Source organism: Grus americana, chromosome 17 (genome assembly GCF_028858705.1).
Source record: "Grus americana isolate bGruAme1 chromosome 17, bGruAme1.mat, whole genome shotgun sequence".
Classification (NCBI taxonomy): domain Eukaryota; kingdom Metazoa; phylum Chordata; class Aves; order Gruiformes; family Gruidae; genus Grus; species Grus americana.
Window position 1 is genome coordinate 4681582 of NC_072868.1, and position 20198 is coordinate 4701779.

Sequence of the window (20198 nt, forward strand, 5' to 3'; positions counted from 1 at the left end):
GCACAGGGGAGAACAGGCCCCCCCCCCCCCCCTGCACCTTTGCTGCGCTGGCACCCAGCCAGAGGCAGATCTGCCACGATGGCTTTGGTGGCTCACGGAGAACAGCACAGCCCCAAACAAAGCTTATCCGAAGAGCTGTTCATGTGCTGGTCTAACCAGAGACCTGCTCTTCAGTTTTTCCAGCACCTTTCCAATTGCAAAGTTAATATATTGCCACAGTCACCACATTTCACCCTTGGCTATGTCAAAACAGGACACTGTACTACTGTTATCACACTGGAACAGCTACATGGATGGAACTTTGGCCTCTGAAGGAAGAAGGACAGAAGAGGTTCTGCTACATCACACGCTCCTGGTGCTCTTCTCCAACCCACTGCTCTCTGCAGCCTCCCTCCACTCCTGCAGCTTTGCAGAGATCCCAGCCACACTATGCTCAAAGGCACTCCACCACCTACCCATAAAGTGGCCAAAATAGTTTCTAAACAACTGATGAAACTACTAAGGGTGGGGAGGAAACCATTCCTTCTCCCCGTGCCAGGAAGCTAGAAGGAATTCAGCAATTCGCCAGGAAAGAAAAGATCCCCCATGAAAAGCAGCGCTCTGCTGCACCTTGCCACCCCAGCACAGCACTGCTGCCCTCCGAGCATCACGCGGCCCCAGGGAAAGTCACAGTTCGAGTCTGAGCAACAGAGTGACATTAGCACCATCGTTTATTTGAAGAGGGAGCACGGCCCTGCAGAGAGGCGCCCGCCACTCCCCTTCTGCAGCACAGCAGTACAGAACAGCCCCGCAGGGAGCAAGGGGCCAGCTCCGAACACGGTCACCCCCAAGCACATCTCCCACGAGCGTGCAACATCCTCCTCCCTCCTAGAGTGAGGAGTGACCACTCCATCCTCCAGAGAAAGCTGGAAGGAGAGATGCAAGACATGCAGGAACCTTTACAAAAGCCGTTCCTGAGGTACCAGAGCAGCCAGCACGAAATGCAGGCAGGCTGCAAGGCCGGTCTCCACCTCCCGCTGCACACGCTGCTCCAAGGTGGAACATGGCTGCGTGCTTCTACTTTTGCAGAAGCCAGGTCATGCAGAGAGAGGTCTTGCTGTTAGCTTGCCAGCCCTCCCTCATTTGCCTTTCTGTACTGATCCCAAAACTTGCATGCCACACATCAGCCAGCAGTTAGCCCAATTTATTACAATATAAATCTACCTGGGAACAGAAAGAAAAAAATCCACCCCCACATACTATGGCCTGGCAGAGGGTAATTTTTCCTGTGGTTCCCTCCCCTCCACTTATAAAAAAATTTTAAAAAAATAAAATAAAAAATGCAGAACAATCCTTCATGATAAGATTAAGGTCCTTGATGTGTGGCTCTGTTTCAACATGCCCAAAAACTGCCGAGCTTTCTCCTGCATGAAGAGTTGGTCTCTGGTTCCACCACAGGCCACCGCTTTCCAAGCCCTGGTCATCTACAGAGGGAAAAGAAAGCACGTGTACAACAGAGTTAAGGGGGAGAACAAACACAATGTTGTCATCCTGTTTTAAAACACTGTAAAAATAAATAAAACTAACTACCACTTGCTATAAATAAAAGGGAAATAAAGCTTCCCACTTAGGAGCACCTATCTGGCAGCCAGGTGGAACCTGCACACTGCCAGTTACTCATCACAGCCAAGCAGTTGTTTCTAGCAAAGGGAGGTTACGTCCAGCAGTTTCCAAGGGGAGCGCTCCATTTCAGGACTATCCACACACCCTTTCAGGGCTTTCCCTTACGTGACTCGAGACAAAAACCCCAAAGCACAAACCCACTAAGGCTCCTCATGCTGAAGAAAGTCCAGAAGGATGGAAGGAATTCAAGAACGGCTTTGGGGGTTATCCCCTAACAACTCAATTCCCATATGAGCTGCCTATCCCCAGGTCTAGATTGGTCAAAGACCATCCTTAACAGCAATTTTGTGGCCGTAGTTTCAGCAGGGCCCTGCAGCACACAGGAAGAGCTGAAAGTCAGGTGTGCTTCAGTCACTGCGTGCAGAAAGGGCACCCACGAGGTGGTTTTACACTCCAGGAAAACCCCTGAAAATCCTCTGGTAAGTGCAGCCAAGAGCTACACAGTGCCCTGGGGTGGAAATACCCATTTACACGCACTGCAAAGAACCAGCACTCGAGCATCAGCGTTTGCTCACAGTAACAACGCTGCAGGCAGCCACAGTACGGCTTTGGGGCTGAGCTTCAGCCCAGAGCTAGGTGAGCTTCCTTAATAAATAACTGCCACTGCTAGCAACACCAGTCCGGCAGAATAAATCCCGAGAGCCCAGCGACACTGCAGACAGCTCTGCTGTCCTCGGGCAATGGGATTTCAGTGCACACCTGTACTCTGTCACCATGCAAGCTGCCTCGCTGTCACCTTCAAGTCACTCCCAAAGCTTTATTTATACAGATCTATTAGCTCTCAGAGCAATACGACCCTGCCTAGAACAGGAGGAGAAATGGAAGTGTTTAAGTAGGGTTTATTTTGAGAAGGGAAAGGAATTACTCTGGCTGAGGAGTACTTATTTGTCAGAAGAGCGAGCTTTCCCAACAGACAGCTCTAATCCAGGGACAGATGAAACCCCCCCTCGCTGCAGTGTTTCATGAAGACTGAGCCAGGGCTGCTCCATGAAGACAACACTGCACCTGGGCTCTCCCTGGGATGTGAAAACACACCCACACTAGCCCCCAGTTACAGTTTCACACCCCCCCCCCCACCAAGGGGAACATGTATTTCCACGCTCATTTAAGCTACCAGAGAGCTCCTATGACTTGGCTCAAGCAAACACCTGCAAAATTATGGTCCAAATCTCCTTCTGTAAGCCACGCTGCCTAACAAAGCAAGGATACCCCTCTACTAATGTACTCTGTCTGCAAATATGCCAAGTGGTAAAGATTTTAAAGAGAGCACAAGAAAGTATTTATGTCCCAGAGGGCATTTGTCTGCTGCTGTGACTCCAGCACAACCCAGATACAACTGTGCAGAGCTGAGGAACAGAGTATCTCTAACAGCACCAACCTCAACACAAGCTACAAGGTGGGAAATACATTTTTGTTTAGCATTTATACAGCACTTCATAGACTTGCTATGCCCAGAGAAACAAAAAAGGTGAGCCTACTGCGGTCCACCCAAGGAGGGCTCACTGGAAAAAGGAAGGTTTACTTCACTGCTAGATCAATCAGCTAAATTCCCTGATGGACTAGGACAGGATGCAGATTCCCACAAGGAAACCCAGGGCCAAACAGGGTAAGCAGGCCACAGCTCCGGTCAACCACGGGGCTTTGAGCCCCAACAGAAGGGCAGGTTTGCAAAGAGACAGGAGGAAGCTGTAGCATGACACCGCTAGCTCAGCATCTCCAAACTTTGGTGCAAAGACAGCGCTACCAGAATATGCATGCCCATGCAGAAGTGCACAGAGCTTCATCCCCTTGCTCCTCCTCCCAAGGAGGGACAAGGGCTGCACTACCAGCTAACCTCCTGACTGGAAGAGCAGTGGCTGCAGGGCTTACCGGTGCTGGTGGTCTGAAATGGCTCGGCATTTTCCTGTAGGACATTTTCTCTGGCTGCACTTGCACAAAGGCTCTGTTGAGTAAACCACTGTCATTCTTCCTGCTCGAGGAGGAAAGGTTCAGGGACCTCGACAGGAAATTCACAGGCTGCAAAGGGGCAAAAAAGAAAAGTATAAGGAAACAACTTAATTTGCCCTAATAGTGCTGATACTTGGCCTGGCCAAAAGGCCAGCTAACAAATCCAGCCCTTCATCCACATGTACTGTCCAAAGGCAGGTGCAGGTGGCAAAGCTCCCACTGCTGCTTTGCACAAGGTTTCTCTGGAGCAGAAGCCAGCTCTCCCTCTGCTCTGAGCACAGTACTCCTCACCTGGGCTCTTTTGAAACAGATGGTCTTGGGGAGGGCAGGCATATTTTGCGTCATATCTTCATCCACAATATCCAGGGCCAGAGACTTCCGGACCTTCTTGATGGGACTCCTGCGCAGCTGGGGGACATTGAAAAACAAGTGTCAGCATGAATCAAGCTGGTAAACTCCCATCCTAAGGGCCCGGGGTGCACACCAAGCCCATGTCACCCCAGGCCTGCATTGCACCAGCACCTCAGGAAGAAGGCATGCAGCAGCCTCCCCCACCACAGGGCTCAGCAGCTTCCAGTGCTCTCCCAGCACCAAGAGACACCAATTTAGAAGAGGAAGCTCCTTTCAATGGGAAAAGAAAGGCACCAGGGTAACTGAGCCAAGAGACTTTGCGTGCCAGCCCACAGCCTTCTGGGAGCCCAACTTGCCACAGATGCTCCAAGTGTGCCGCGGTCTCTGCTGTAGGTTAGAGACACAGCACCTCCTAGCAAGCCCCGAGTTCAGCATAAACCAGGACACAGCTGGTTGCATTTTAAGCAGGCCTTAACTTCTTGCTGGTTAAACGACAGCAGCCACAGGCCAAAAACTTTTTGGCATCAATAGTAGGATGAACCAGGCAAAACACCCCTTTACAGCACAGGGCAGCTCAGCAGCAGATAGCAGATGCAAAGTCAGCTCACCCCTTGTTTCCTCTTCTGTTTCTCAGGCTTCACATCATCCTCTATGATAAGTTCGATGCCAGCTTCACTTCGGAGCACCTCTTTCAAGTCTTCTTCCAGGTGAGGAGTCTGGGGCTGGTGTGAAAAGGAGAGAGAACACAAGAAATTTGAACAATTGAAATTTGTATGCTGGGCAGACCCACGAGTATTTCCCTCAAGGGATAATGAGTTGGAGAGCCCATAGTGGGAGGACAAACAAAGATGACTTATTTACTTCCCAGCTGAAAAAAAAAATCATAAGATTTCTGCTAGCCTGACAGATTTACAGGATCTCAAGGCATGACACACTTATCAGCTGAACCCCAAATGCACCATTGCAGTGCAGACCAGTATGCACAGGCGGCCTGGGATATTGGAAACTGCCATCCCCACAACACCTGCATTAAGAGATCCAGTTCTTCAGGGACATCTAGGTAGATCGTTTCCTTGCTTTTCCTTAAGGTCATCAGTAGCCAAGCACTGCAGCCTGATTCAAGGGCAGTTTGAGGCATTTTTAGCTGCTTTACAGAGGAGCTAAAAGTCCTGTGGCTACTTGCCATGACAAGGTTCCCTTCATCCCTCCCATCTCAGCCTGGCAGTACCAAACTCTACCTTGTTACAGCACAGATAATGCCTGGCTCACAGCTCCACCACAATCTACCCCACATCCCATTTGTATTCGTTACGTTTCTGCCACCAGCAAGCAGTAGACCTGCCCAATACTTACCAGAGGTCTAATTGGTCCATATTTCTCCAGGGCATTTTTGAAAGGTGTGGGGGTGTGAGGAGTGTTGTCCACCACATACTTCTGATCTGGTGTGACAAACCTGGCAGCAGAGAGTGGGAGAGATGAAGAATCAGACATGCTGTAACCCACACAAAGTAACCCCCATCCTTCTGAACCCTCTCATTACACGAGCCACCTGCAGAGTCTCACGTGGTGGCAGCAGAAGCCACCTGCCTGGCCAGACTGCTCCTGGGGTGCAAGCAGGGCAAACAGGCACAGAGGAGCCTTTAGCAGGGAAAACATCTTTCAAAGCGCCAGCTATGCTGCTCCACCTTGCTGGCTGCCAAGCACCCTTGTCAAAGCAGTACAGCACCTCCAACACAGGCGATAAGCAGCTCTGCAGGCCAGCCCCACTCTGCAATGCTTCTACTGGCAGATCTGCTCAGGCCCGGCCTGGGCTTTGCGACAGTCACAGCTGGACCAGCAGAAGTCCTGGGTGCAAATGCACTTAGAGCAGCCAAGCCAGCTCGCACTGCCTGGATGGGGGAGCTGCTCTGGACCACGCCAACAACAGAGTGGTTTTGCTATCACAGGCAGCACCCCCAACACTGTGCTGCTTCAGCGCAGCGACAAGTCTGCCAACAAAACACCCCCTGTGCAGACCACCCTTCTCCCCTGCCTGGTACAGCGCCTTGGTTAACTGTCACCCTGGAGTGCCCCTTAGGCCAGGCAAAGCAGAGGGTGCAGAGCTGAACGGATGGATCCGAACAGCTCTCGTTGAGGAAATTAAATCCCTTCCCTGCTGGCACAGGGCTCACAGCATCCCAACGTTTCCCAAAGATGTGCACGGAAGGCAACAGCCCACCCAGCAGCTGAGCGCAACAGTGGTTGCTTGGTTGCAGCCCAGATCAGATGGGACACTTGCTCCTCACAGCTCAGAGGAGGGGTCTTGGGGGGAAACACCAAAGTAAGGAAATCCCCAGCGTGCCCTGCCCCTCTCTCAGTAGTGCCAGTACAAGTACTGCAGGAGGTATGCTTGAACTGGACCAGACTCCTGTGTGGAAAATCATGCGGCTCAGGTGGGGATGGAGAAGAAAAGAACTTACGCTGAGTTCTTCTGGAGCAGAGGGGTCTTGTCCCTGTGCAGAGGGGTGGTGACAATCACCTTCTGACTGCACACAGGCGTGGAGGTCAGAGATGGGTTCTCCAGTTCTAGTGTATCCTGTTTGGTCCAAAAGTTTAAGAACTGCACAGCACCAGAAAGAAAGAGAAGCAGCTCAGTCTCAAGCATTCCAGCAGAGTATCACAAATCATTACTTTTTCCTAAGTATGGGGGAAAGCCTGAAGCAGGAACAATCCTCCCATACTGAGTGGCACAAGAGGGATCTGTCCCAGCGCAAACCAGGATGACTCTTACAGACTCATACAGTCCCGTACATGGACACACACGTGGAAGTTGCCAGAAGGTGCCTCACACCCATAAAGATTATTCACTTCCCACACGGGATGAGCTGATATGACTACAATCAGCTACAGGGAGGGAGCGAAGTCTCTCCTTGCACCGGTCCAGATAAAGCCAAGCAAAATGGTGAAGGAGGGGTAATGCCAGCCCAGAAAAAATCTATTCCAACCTCAGGTTGGCAAATGCCAGGGAAGACCACGTAACACAACAGTGTACAAGTTAGCAGATTTTGCACTGAGCTGGCTTCAGCCTAAACTGTGAGAAAATGACAAACTCTCATCTTTGCTGGGATTTTACTTCACAACAGCTAATAAGCGACAACTTTTACTCCCACAGGAAACAAGATTTGTACCCAAGAAATTATCAGGAGAGAAGAGCTGTGTGTGTGACATTCACTGATGGCTGAAACTCAGCCCAAGAGGCAGGACATGATATTTGCCTTCTCAGATTTACTCCAGGCCTTCCAGCCTTTTACACCCTGCAGAGCTGCATATGTCAGGTCCCACTCAGATTTCCCAGTTCTTGCTGGCCTTCCATTCAAGATCCTCCTGAACCTGGGTGCCAGACTGTCCTGTGCCACCCAGGGCTGCAGAAACAGCAGAAATAAAGGCCTGAAAGGCACAGGTACACAGGGTCTGAAGAACAGAGCAGCTGTGGAACTGTGCTGGAGAAGGCAGCAACGCGGCAGCCTTTATTCTGTTTTATAGACAGAACTCCACCACATCAATATACAAGACACTAGTGGGTTTGAACACCACAGAGCTCCAAGACGATCTATGTTGGAGACCATGCATGCACACTGCAGGAGTCATGACAGAGGCTGAAAGACCCCAACTCCCTTTTGCAACACAGACAAGCCCAGGAGCATTCTCCTAAGCTCAGCAACTCAGAGATCTGCACAAGGCATGTGCTGCTGAGCCTGCCTGCCCGACTCCACTAGAAGTTAACAGGGAAAGCCACTTTTCACCGTTGGCACTCTGTTCCCCACAGCTGGGGCAGCAATGCCCTGGGGACAGAAGCACGACCCTCTCCAGATCCTGTAGCAGGCAGTTGCTCCTTCCTAATAGCAAGTACTCGCCTTGCCCATCACAGAAGGTAGCTGGGCTTCGCCGACACTGCAAGCGCTCCCAGAGGCAGACACAGGCTGCTGCTCCCACAGAAAGGGCAGTGCTGAAAACAAGTAGTGCCAGTACCCAGCTCTGCACCTTGTTTTATCAAGGAGACTCACCTTGTGCACCGATACAACCTCACTGAAGGGAGGAGAAACACAAAGCTGGCAGAGCTGATGGGAATAGATGGCATTAAGGCAAGTAGACAGGGCACTAACATGCTGACTAGCTCACCACCAAGCCCAAGCAGAGAAGCACAGACTGGGCTCTGCCATTGCTCCGTACCTGAGATGGAGAGAAGGGCAGTGTCTTGACAGGGGTGCTCTTGGGCGTCATGCTGTTGCAGGAGTCAAGGAAGGAAAGGCTAGTGCTGGTGGCATTCTCTGTGACCGGGGAGAGGGAGATCTTCCTCTTCTTCTGCCTCTTCAGCACAGAGGGCGGCGTGCCAAAGCTCACCTCTGCATGTGGAGAGATGGGGATGAGCTCCCCTTTGCTGCTCTTGCTCAGGTCGGAGATGGTGTGGCCGTCCAGGCGGTACTCGGTCACATTGGGCAGGGACGGTGCTGGCTTGCTGGGCGTTTGTCTCACCGGGCTGTTGCTGCTACTGCTGCTGCCAGCGGAGGGTTCCTCGGGCAGGTCAAACTGGGTCAGATCACACCACCCATCTGGGTCCTGCACACAAGGGAAGCAATCAGAAGCAGCCCAGGAAGGAAAGCCAAGCAGCTGGCTGGTGCAGATGTGGAGATGAAGTGGGAGGTGAAGTAAGTGGGTGTGTGAGGTCGCACTGGCTTTCACAAGGAGCCTGGCTAGAGGAGTGCTCAAGGTGTCCTCTCCTCTGCTACCAGCTGGGCCGAGAACCAGAGCAGGGAACTAACCCAGCTGAAAGCTGCTGCTTCTGCACAGGGCAGATTTTTGTATTTACGCAAGGTTGGTTTCCTAGTTCAGTTCACAGCACAGCTGCACAAACAGCTGCACCCCCACACAGAGGGGACAAGAAAAAGCAGCTGGGGACAGAGGCTGAATGAAGCGACTGTCACCCAACACCAAACCACAGTCTTGGGCACACCAGTACAGCTGGACACAGGGCTCTGCTGTAATGTGCACTGCTGGAAGCAGATTAAAAATAACCAGACCAGTTCAGAGATCAGCTGCTTCACAGCTCAGCCCCACCAGTACCCAAGGTACCACAGAAGCAGGCCCCTAAGGACCCAGAGATGGGCCGTTAAGCCTTGGGCACAGACCCTCTGTCCTCCTATACACATGCAAAGTGGATCCTTCACGGATAATCAGCTCAAACTCTTCAGGCAGGCTGGGGGCTGCAGAGACATTTCCTCTGAAGGCAGCGAACAACTCTGTTGATTCTAGCCAGCCTCCTGCCCTGGGGTGCCTCCATCAGCCTGGGGACCTCAGGGCTGCTTGACTGGCCCAAAATTGATAGTTTCAGTGAAGCTACCTCACTGAAAGCAAACAGTGGCGTCATCCCACTGTGAGGGGGTCTGTCCCACATACTACATGTGGGCCTGGCCTATTCCCAGTCTGTCCTGTCCTATCCCATCCCATAACAGGAAGGAAAGGAAAGCCCATGAGCATGGGCCTGAACTGTTATGAAAGGGAGAGCTGGGGACACCGATAAAGGGGGGCTTGAGATCAGGTTTCCAGCATCTACAGCCTCCCACACCAGCAGAGCCCACGCACAAGGACAACCACCATGGGGAATCTGCAAGCCCAGAGCAATACTGGCAGAGCTGGAAAGGCCTAATCCAGCCCTGGAAAAGAGACGGTGGGAAGCCATAAGCCAATGACAGATCCAGCCCTCCTCAGGATGCCTGTGGTGATGAGCAAGGGGACCCAGTAAGTTCACTCAGGGGAAAAGAATGGGGATCGGTCTCCCTACATCAGCTGGAAAAGCAAGGATCTGTTACTTACAGATTCAATCATGTCCAGAGCTTCGTTGAAGGCTGGCACAGATGTCGGGTACAAATAGTTGGCAGCTTCGACGACCCATTTGTACGGTGATGTGACAAATGAAGAGGCATCCTCAGGCACCACATCATCTGGGGTCCCCTCGGCATTACGCTCTGCCAGTTCGGCAGCTGGCAGCTCTGAGGGTAACTCCTGCACGCCCGTCACTTCCTCATCGCTGACATCCTCTTCCTTTATTTCCGAGACATTGACCGGCCAGTTCGGCAGGACGGTCTTTGCGCATACAACAAAGAAAGTCCAGCCATTAGTAGAAACCAAGGGAACAATGTCAAATCCTGGGGACAAAAAGCAAGGGTCCCTGGACACATTTAGCTCCGCCTGCTCTCCTATCTGCCATTCAGTTTGTTTCACATCCCCGTTCTCCCTTACTGCGCTGTCCCGCACACCATCTGAGCATGAGTCCATGCAACACTGAGCACAGGACTGTTTATTTGAAGATTTCACTTAATAGTATCCCAGGAGAAAGATGAATGAAGGCTGAGCAGGTAGCACTAATTCTGCATTTCCTGCTTCCCAAGAGTTTGCCTTTAAAAACTACATGCTTTCTTCATGAAAAAATAATTGGGTATACTTCCCCTGCTTCCTTTTTTAGCGGAAAGGAACACAATACCTCTTCACCATGCCCCCCACATCGTCTGGAGTACACAAGAGCCAAAAAGAAACATCTTCAGTCTCTAAGACAGACCTGATGCTGGGATTGGCAAGATAACAGCACCAGCAGACTGCTGAACTCCACCTGGATAACACACCTGGGCTCACATTACACCTCTAGCTCCTGGAGGGAAAGATCTCCCAAGAGTCAGTGTCTTGGAGAAGGCTGGGGGAAGGCACAGACTGTCTATGTAGCCACCAGGCTCTGGCAAAGGCAGCGTGAGAGGCAGCAGAAGGGTGGATGAACAGCTCTGATACGCATTAGCAGAGCAGGGGACTGACCCAGCTGCCAGCTGCAAACGTGCTGGTGCAGTACCTGGCTCCCAGCTTTCGTTCGACTTTGGCTCTCCTTGTCATCCACCTCCACGAGCAAGTACAGTGACTTGGACTCCTTAGTTTCATTGAGGAAGCCTCCTGTGTCCACCTTCCGCTTGATGGTGGAATTCCAGTGATTCTTCACAGCATTGTCGGTCCTGCAGAGAAAGCAGGAGGAAATATAAATCTCCATTTACTGCAGCTTTAAAGCACAGCTATCAGGTCCTACATGTTCTCCAGCCCCATCTAGTAAGCCCAACACATGAATCTCCACAGGCCACCCAGCTGTGAAGGCACCAGTGAACAAAGAGGTCCTACCTCCCAGGCAGCAGCTTGGCAATCTCTGCCCAACGATTCCCCAGGACCTTGTGGGCTTCAAAAATTATGCGATCCTCCTCCTCTGTCCACGAGGACTTCTTCACCTCAGGGTTCAGGTGGTTATGCCAGCGTTCCCGGCACTGCTTCCCTAACCGCCCTTTCAGGTGCTTGGCTATCAGGGTCCATTGTTTGGTGCCATATTTTTTAACCAGTTCAATTACCTTTGAAGAGAGCAGGAGGGAAATAAGGAAATGGAATAAAGTGGGGGAAGGTCAACACAGTCATCTTCAGGCTTTGCTTGTCACCTCTCTTAGGACCAGGTAAGGGCAGGCAAAGGCCCCTTAGAAGAAAAGGCTGGAGGGATCCAGCACTGACAATCGGTTGTGCCAACACTTGTGAGAGCAATTCAGCCCAATTTCTGAAAGAGGCTGTTTCCATGCTGATATTTTGCCACATGGCACCCATGAACACAGACAACCACTCACAGAAGATGGGGTGGAGACTGGCAGGTGCACCAGGGGCAGAGGTGCCCAGATTTAGAAACACATGCCCATTTCTGAGCAAGGGCCACGTCCCACGTGCTCCAAGGCTCCTCTGCTCTCCCTCCTACCCTACCCAGGACCTGGCCGCATGACAACAGTCCCCATCAGCTCTGCACTGCTCTGCCTGCTGGGACAGAGGCACAGCCTTGCTTTAACAGTGTGCTACACCAAGGACATGCCAGGCCCTGCAGCTCCATGCCCCGCTAGCACCAGGATGCACAGCGGGAGCTCCAAAGCATAAAGAGCCATATTCATTCAAGAACTATCCACTTTGCCACTTCCCCTTCACCCAGGGCTTTGTCACTTCTGCCTGAGGCTCAGTGGAAATGCTTCTGGGCAGGGAATCTGTTTTGAGCCCCAGCGATACGTCCATGGCACAGTCAGGATGAAACAATTTGCTGCCTGCAATGATCAGCCCACCAAAATCTAAAGACAGGAGGCTGAAGGGTTCTCAAAAAGCCTTTTCACCCTGGCCAGCTGCACTCAGCTGAAACGTGCCAATGCTCACAGTGCTCTTGAGCCACAACAAATGTCCCTACTGCAAACTCTTGACTATCAAGCACAGACAAATGGACCAAAGACACCAAACTGAGGCACAGGCCCAGGAGCTGGAGTGCTGGCAGGGCAAAGCAACATGCATTGTCAGGAGTAGACAGCTGGAACCTGGCCTGGCCAGGACGGCAGTGAGCATCATGATGGGGTAGGCTGGCAGAGTCAGGACACGCAAAGGGAAGGGGAAAGCAGGCAGCTATTGCTCTGCTGTAGGAAGGTGGAAGGACATGATGATAAGCTTCCTTACGACATGCTTGACATAACACACAGATGGGAGGCAAAAGGGACTGTAACAGCCTGTAATGGGACCAAAAGGGAAAGAAATGGGGGAGGAAAAGTCTTACAGGGAATCTGAAAAACTAGGAAATTCTGCAACAGAAAACACTGCTAAAAGTTGGAATGAATTCCAACTTTTCTTAAGCACATCAAGATGAGTCTGTCTGAGCTGGCTCCTCTCAACTTACTCTGGAATCAGCAGAGAAACAGGCTCGTAGAAGTCACAATTCACCTAGCTGACCTCAGATATCCACTTTAGGCTGTTTACTGTGGCACAGGAAATGCGTTTTATTTTCTTTTAGGTCCAGCATGGCCAGGTCAGGTGGAGATCTGCCAGCAGGCAGATGAATTAACTCCCTTTTCTGCTCTCTCCCTTAGCAGCCTCCAGTAGCAATACTGTGTGAAAGGGAGAAAGTGTTTAGCGAAGAGGTCTAGACCTGCTTCTGCTCATCATGACCACAGCTGCCTTAAGTCTGCTCAGAACATATCAGAGTGCTGCTCTCACGGGTATCCATTATTGGAAAGAACTACCCACAGTTTACAAGAAAAGACCTGAGGGTCTGACACCTCCATCCTCTCCGCAGACAGTCACAGTCCAACACTCAGATCCTCTCAGCCCTGACTTACCTTTTGGTCCTCCTCTTTGGTCCAAGGGCCCTTAACCAAGTCTGGATTCAACACCCTCAGCCACCGGTACTGACACTGCTGATCGCTGCGGTTCTGGGAAAAGGAATGACAGTAGCCATGCGTTAGACCAGAGGGTCCAAAAGCCCCTACAGCAACAGCAGTCCCACGCACACATACACAGGCTGTCTCACAGAAAACCTGCAGAAGCACATGGAGAATACATACTATGACTAGGGCACTGGGCACAGAGACAGGAACCTCAGTTTCTCACCCCAGCTCCGATAGACTCACCCTCGAAAGTCCTCTATGCAAGAAGGATGTCTCCCTGCCCTGAAGGGGCACAGTTTCACAGCCCAGAGCTGCAGTCACAGAACAGAGTCCCACTGTGCCGCACAGACACAGAGAACCAGCACATGGAGCACAAGCAGCAACGTGCAAACACTACAATTCCCAACTGGGCAAGGGGTCACTTACAGGAAAGTGACTGGCCAGGAACTTCCAGTCATTCTGCCCGTAATGTCTCACTAACATCTTCAGCTGCTCATCCTGCAAAGAACAAAGGTATCCGCTTTCACATACACTGAGGCAACACACGCCACAGGCACCCCTGGGCATCAAGAGACCAAACTAGGTATTTTGAACTGTCAAGAAGGGCTTTTTTGGCATTCTGCATTGAGGGGAGGAAGGTAGCTCACACAGTGCACAGAACAAACATTTTAGTTCTGGGGTCTGTACTGGGGAGAGTTCATATAGTGAGTACAAAAGAGGTCAGCTCCGTTCCGGTACAGTCTGGTTCAAACCCTGCGACCGAGGCTATCTGCTTATCCATCCCAGTACACCCCTGACCAGACAGTCCATCTCCCAGCTCAGCCACTGCTTTTGTCCAGCCAAGAAAGCTGACTGGTGTATCACCACTAGCTCACTGCTCTACTGTCTTTCAGTGCTACTGGGCTCTATGGTATTTCTTTCATGAACCCTGCTATAGTCCACGTTTGCCGACTCTCACGGCTCACAAAGAGCCTGCTATAGGTGCCCTTGCTGGTGTGCTCTCGCTGGGCAAACAGAAGCATGAAATAATTCCTTGCCCAACACAAGCCCGAGGCTTTGATCTCTGCACAAAGACCATCTTATTTGGTGTTCAGAGCCCAGGGGAGACAGGACATCTTGTAGTGTTCAAACAGAACACAGACGATGGAAGAACTGGGAGGAGGGAAGAGACTATCCCAACTAATTTCAGGCTCTCAGCCAGGATGACTAAGCCATGATCCCAATGCTCCCTGCTTTTGCTACAGAAAAGGGAGGACATTTCCATACCATGATTCAGCTTGATGGAGGCCTCCTCCATCCTATGGAACCCCTCTTTGCTTCCAAAAGTGCTGCAGGCACCTTGCTCAGGGCTCAGATGCTTAAGCTAAAGTGGTTGGAGCTCTTACTCTCGAGGCTACGTTTCAAACTCACCTCAACTCTCTATCCCCATTAAGACCTTGGCCCGCATCACCAGAACAGACACATGGCCTTCTCCAGCAGCAAGACAGCAGGAGGTGGTGTCACGGCCAGTGGGTGAGAACTGGGGTGGGGGCACCCAAGCCCCGGGTGCCATGCCAGATGCCTACCCCAAACCACTTGCTCTCAGCAAGTGCCAGGCTCTCACTCACCTCTTCTTGCGTCCACTTGACTTTGCACCTGCTGTCCCGCTGCTCCGGCACATCTGAGTCAGTATCCTGGTAATGCAGCTCATCCTGGTCCTCACTAAAAAGACGGAAAAACAAAGATTATAATTTCTACCTCTGATAAAAAACACAGCAGAGGGAGCAACCTCCACCACAGAGAGCAGAGCTCCAGAGAGCAACCTGCACTGTGTAGCACAGAACCCCAGATCTACTCTCCACCAGCGCTGAACCCTGACACCTCACAGACATTCACTCAGACGCCCCAGGTTTAAAGGGGTCCCTCAGCTTTCGGTTCCCAATTTTCACACTGCTGAGAGCAGGGCAAGGGCCATTTGTCTTGACTTCTGCTCGCTCCCATCCCTCTGGCAGGACTTTGTGTCTCGCACCCCTTCCCCTCTTTACAGCTCACCAGTCTCCCCGATGGCTGGAGTGATTCAAAGGGATGCAAGCAGCAGCCCGAAGCCAGCCAGCTAGTGCCGGGACAGCAGCCCCGCAGGGCTCCGGACATCACCCACCCGGCCCCCCCGGACCTGCCCTGCCACCCCCCTGCTCCCGAGCGGGCAAAGCCAGGCCCGCGCCCAGCTCCCGGGCGGAGCCTAGAGGAGCTTTTAGAACGGGGCCCACGGAGCCCGGGGGCGCGGGGCCGCGGCCCTGCCTTGCAGCCCGCCGCCCCGCTGCCCGGCCGGAGAGCGGGAACGGGCCGTCCGAGGGAGGAGGGGCGGGGGAACCGCGCGGCGGAGAGGAGCCTCCAGGGGGTTGCAGAGGGTCCCCGGGGCTATCCCGCACCCCCCGTTCCCCCGCACCGCCCCGGCGGGAAGGCGCGGGGCCGGCACGCGAAGCCCCCGTCGCAGCGGGGCCCGCACTCACCCGCGGCTGCGGCGCGCCATGGCGGGGCCGGGCGGCGGCGGCGGCCGCACTTTCCTATCTCGCGCCAACGGCGCTCCCCCCGCGCGCGGGGCGGGGCCGGGCCGCGCATGCGCTCTGCCGCCTCCCGCCCGCACAAAGAGGCGCGCGCGGGAGGGCGCCCGCCCGCCCCTGATGGGCGGCCGCGGAACCCCCCAATTCCCCCCCCCCCGGCGACACCCCCTGCACCGAGCACCCTTCTCCGACCCGAGCTCCCCCCAGCAACCGCAGCAGGCAGCCCTGGGCGCGGGGCAGGAGGATCCCCCCCCCCCCGAGTCATCACCTCTAGCCGTGCAGGGCAGCCCCCCCGCCCCGGGGGCGCGGCTCCGGGGGGATTTGGGGTGTACCGAGAGCCCCGCAGGACACGGCTTCGCTCGGCTCTAGGAAGGGGTTTGCTTCTGCCACAGCACGGCTGCGGTCACCTCACGCCACAGCCACCCACGGGACAGGGGACCCCCGGCACCGCCTCCCATCGAAATGGGAAAAAAAAAAAAAGGAAAAAAAAAAAAGCCAAATTAAAATCAACCACTTTCCCCGCGCGGCTTGTCCCGCCCCAGGGGTGCGCTGCGGGGTGCCCGGAGCACAGCACGGGTCAGTCCCCCCCCGGCAGAGAGGAGGCGGCCAGCACGGCGAAGCCCGGCTCTCCCCGCGCCCCGCTGCCGGGCGGCGGCACTGCCGCTCCGCGCAAGAACCGGGAGGGAAACGGCAGCGGGAGCAGCCGGTCCGGGACGCGCCGGGACTTTGCACACCCGCATTCGGGAGTCCTGCTCCTTTCACGCTGCGCACTGCCTGTGCACACACACGGCACACGCACCGGCCAGTCCCCTGCTGTAACTGTAACGCCCACGTCCAGCCTGGGCGTGGGGATACTCCCGGCCAGCGCTGCAGAGCAAACGGGACCGAACTTTAGAGAGATGTCACCTTGCTGGGCACCCTTCCTGGGCGTTGGGTCCGAGCAGGACGGCTCTGTGCGTCCTCCCTTTGCTCTCCAGGGCTACAAACACAACCAGGACTCACTTTACCTTCAGCAATTAACCACGGCCCGCAATAACTGCCCCTGTACTTAAAAAGAAGCAAATAAAACCCCCTCCCTCTCCCAAACTAGCTTAATTAGGAAATTAGCCTGTTAATTAATTACCAGAACTATAAAACCACTATAAGCAACAGTAGAGCAAGATCTTGAGGGGGTCTCTATAGAAGCTGAAGGTAAGTAGGGCTTAAGTCTATTTTCTTAGCATGTATTCTTTATTTTTCACATACTAATTTATTTATGTTATCTTTCAGGAAAAAAAAATCTTTTAAGAAAACTTTCCTTTTAGACTGACTATACAGTTGCTTCCCCCCTCCTGTAAATTCAGGAGCTTTTTTTCTCTGTTTTTAATGCATTTAATGTAAGAAATAGTTTCAGACCACAGTAGCTGCCTTCCCTGATCTGCCCTGCTCCTTCTGAGGGGGGCTCAAAGGCAGCTGCTGGCTCAGCCTGTGGTGAGAACTTCCCTCCCAGGCAGAGGGACAGCAAGAAAGAAGTTCCTGCCCATGGAGCAGAAGGTAGGGGTGTATGGCATGTCCCCAGGGACCTCCCTTGGTGCCCTGTGTGGGCTGTGGGACCCCACAGGTCTCAAGGGGGGCAGTTACCACATGTGGGATTAAAGTTGAGAGCTGTTCCTCAACCTCTCCCATCTTAACTAGAGCCTGGCTTTAGTGCCCCCTTCTCAAAGGGATTCAACTCTAATGGCCCTCTGACTCAGGGAACAAGGATAAAGTGTCTTATCCCTGGGGAAAACCAGCTCCATCTTAGTACCACTAGCAGACAGAGAGGTTTACTGAGATTCTCTACAGCCAGTACAAAGCTAAGACTAGTGGTACACAGGCTGAGGCCAAATAAATACAACTCTAGGGAGGCTCCATGATGACCTCCAAGTGAAAAACAGGCCGTGGTGCAACTCTGGCTCTAGAAGACAATGACAGGCTGGATGCCCACCTACCTGTCATGGATCCTGCTCAGGTCCTTGCTCTCCTAAGCAAGACCGAGACAAGGTTTTGCAGAGAGTGGTCCTGCAGCTTGCTAGTGAACAGTAACACATTTATTCTGACAGGGACATCCTGGTCTCCATAAGCCTGACAGTGGTGAGATTCTGCACCATGCTGTCTACCAGGAAGCACGGTACCAGTACCCTGACCATAAAGGAAATCCTGGAAAATGGGTTTGTGGCCGGTGCCCCCAGCCATGCCCATTCTTCTCCTGGCCACAGTTATTACATGGACAATAGCAGTGCCTCCAAACCAGACACCTGGGAACTTCTCATGGACTCGGACAACACAACAAAAGGCAGTTCTCTGTGTGTTGTCAAGCAGTCGGAGTCTCTGAGCAGCTCTGTGAAGACTGACCTGCAAAGCGTGACCCATGGTGTCTCTGACCTCAGTCTTGTCTGCTTCTGCAAGACCCACCATGGTCAGGCCACCTTTGACCTGTCCGGTTTGCCTTGTGAGCACCTCAGCAGAGCCGGCTGCCTGATGGACATGGCATCGCAGAACACCTCAACGCCGTGCAAGAAAGAAAAGCACCCCAAACTGCTGGAGAACCTGCTCTCCAAGAGCACTGAGCTCATCAGCGACCTCTCAACCCTTGGGAAGACACCAGCACCCAGATGGGAAATCTCAGCCATAAAAGCCTCCCTGGACACCAGCCTGTCCCTTGATGTCAGCACTGAGGAGCTACAGCTACTGGGATGCTCCAAACTGGACATGCCATCCCTGGAGACCTCTGTAGTAATTCCTCTGGCTTGGCCTGGTGCTTTCAAGAGGCACCCTATGCTGATCCACAGGTCTGCTACCCCTGAGACCCAGCTGAGCGATCATGAGCCCATCCCTGTGTTTCTGCATCAGGCTCAGTGATGCTGCTGCCCCGGCTCCACGCCGCTGGGCTCCGGGGTGCCTGCCCGGGGATTGCTGCAGAGGAGCACGGAGCTGCCATCCACGCTGCCGCACGGAAGATGAAGCCCCCTGCCCTGAGCCAGGGCCTGCTGAGGCACCACCTGCCCGAAGGCCGAGTCTTCCAGCCCGGCGTGACTGAAACGGCAGAGTGCTCGGGGCAGTGCTGGGTGGAGGGTGCTGAGGCCATGGATGGCAGCCCCTGACAGCCAACACCAGCTAAGCAGCAGCCCCACTGGCTCCCCCTCCTCCCCCATCGCTGTCTTTTGTATTAATGTAATAAAGATATAGATTTTGCTCCGTGGGTGGTCTCTGATGCTCTCGGAGTGCGTGCCTGGCCCGCGGCTGAGCTCCGCTGGACACGGATGCAGGCCCGCGGGTGGGCCCGGCTGCCCCCGGACTGAGGCCCGGCCGCCGGTAAAACCCCACCGAGAGCAGCCGCTCCGCGCCCCAGGGCCGCCACGGAGCTCCGGTGGAAGGGGCCCGGCTGAGGAGAGGAGAGACGCCGCGGCAAGATGGCCGGGCCCTGCCGAGCTCCGGGCGGGGAGCGCCGCGGCAGCCAGCGGCCCGGCCCCGCTCCCAGGTGCGCGGCCCGAGGTCGCCCCGCCCGCCCGCCCCCGTTACCTGGCAGAGGGGTTCGGGGAGGTCTCGGTGAAGGAGAGGCGCCGGAGCGCGGTTCAGGCCCCCGCCGACGGGCCATGGCGGCGGCGCCGCCTGGGCGGCCGGGGCCCGCCGCTGCCCACGGGGAGCGCGGGCAGGGAGGCGGCGGCCGGGCGGGAGGTGCCGCCGGGGCTGGGGATCCCTCTTCTGGCACACTGGGAGAAAAACAGCCTGCGAGCGGGGGGCGGGGGGGGGGACCGGGCCGGGCAGCGGGGAAGAAAGTGGCTTCCCGGGAGCGCCCGCAGGCCTCCCGCGATGAGCTTCAGGCGGGATGTGAATCCTCACCCCAGCCGGAGGAATTCCTCACCGGGAGCGCTCCCCGATACCCGGAGCTGCAGGGATGGTTTGCTCTGCCCGCGCCCTGCTCCGAGGGAAATAAACGAGCCCCGCATCGCACCCCACCCGCTACAGATTTTCTTGCTCTCCCCATTGAGCTTCCCAACTCACACTGCCTCTTGCTCTCCTTCCTTTTTTCCCCTCTCCACTCGCTGCTTACAGCAGACACAAAAGCATGGAGAATTATTTGTTAAAACCAGCTTTCTAGGGCATTTATAGTTTGAAGAACCAATACCCCTTCCCCTCTCTTCTTTTAGGGATAGATTAAGGGATGAGAAGTCACATTGCAGGACAGAACAGAGAAAGGGGAAAGCAGCAAGAACTGCTTGTAACCAACTTCTGCAAATTGCAGCAGTGATTTCATTAATACATAAACGTGGCTAGCTGCCTAACCTTCCAGTGGCCTGGCCTCACTTCTTGAAAGCCCTCACCACTTGTACTTCAAAATTCTGTCCATCGGCCATACACTTTATGCCCACCATATTGCCATAACCAAAGTAAGCACTTGTTCACAAAATAACACTTTAAATACCTCCCAGGGGCCAAAGGG

At 54.0% G+C, this 20198-nt stretch overlaps 2 protein-coding genes across 4 annotated transcripts; one reads left to right on the forward strand and one right to left on the reverse strand.

The window, feature by feature from the left end:
* Positions 1 to 694: 694 nt before the first annotated feature.
* MYBL2 (MYB proto-oncogene like 2) lies at positions 695 to 19430 on the reverse strand. 3 transcript variants are annotated; one of them, XM_054845606.1, is made up of 14 exons: positions 19277 to 19430; positions 14804 to 14897; positions 13623 to 13694; positions 13149 to 13241; positions 11152 to 11372; positions 10835 to 10991; positions 9811 to 10080; positions 8170 to 8556; positions 6420 to 6559; positions 5314 to 5413; positions 4569 to 4682; positions 3901 to 4017; positions 3532 to 3678; positions 695 to 1463 (listed from the first exon to the last, which is right to left on the reverse strand). In XM_054845606.1, exons 3-14 carry the CDS (start codon positions 13677 to 13679, stop codon positions 1335 to 1337), a joined length of 1932 nt encoding a protein of 643 aa, XP_054701581.1. In that variant the 5' UTR covers positions 13680 to 13694; positions 14804 to 14897; positions 19277 to 19430; the 3' UTR covers positions 695 to 1334. The 3 variants fall into 3 exon arrangements, with proteins under 3 accessions (XP_054701581.1, XP_054701579.1, XP_054701580.1); XM_054845604.1 differs by lacking the exon at positions 19277 to 19430 and adding an exon at positions 15686 to 15779; XM_054845605.1 differs by lacking the exons at positions 13623 to 13694; positions 19277 to 19430 and adding an exon at positions 15686 to 15780.
* LOC129214395 (uncharacterized) lies at positions 17864 to 18616 on the forward strand. The gene has a single exon (XM_054845955.1). The coding sequence runs from the start codon at positions 17864 to 17866 to the stop codon at positions 18614 to 18616; it is 753 nt and encodes a 250-aa protein (XP_054701930.1).
* Positions 19431 to 20198: the final 768 nt, after the last annotated feature.

Coding starts and splice junctions, on each gene's coding strand:
- MYBL2 (XM_054845604.1), bottom strand. CDS start 15,705: ATGGCGCGCCGCAGCCGCGG. Junction 4,018..4,568: donor AACAGAAGAGGAAACAAGGG/GTGAGCTGACTT, acceptor AATGTCCCCCAG/CTGCGCAGGAGTCCCATCAA. Junction 3,679..3,900: donor TCTGTTTCAAAAGAGCCCAG/GTGAGGAGTACT, acceptor GCCCCTTTGCAG/CCTGTGAATTTCCTGTCGAG.
- LOC129214395 (XM_054845955.1), top strand. CDS start 17,864: ATGCTGTCTACCAGGAAGCACGGTACCAGTACCCTGACCATAAAGGAA.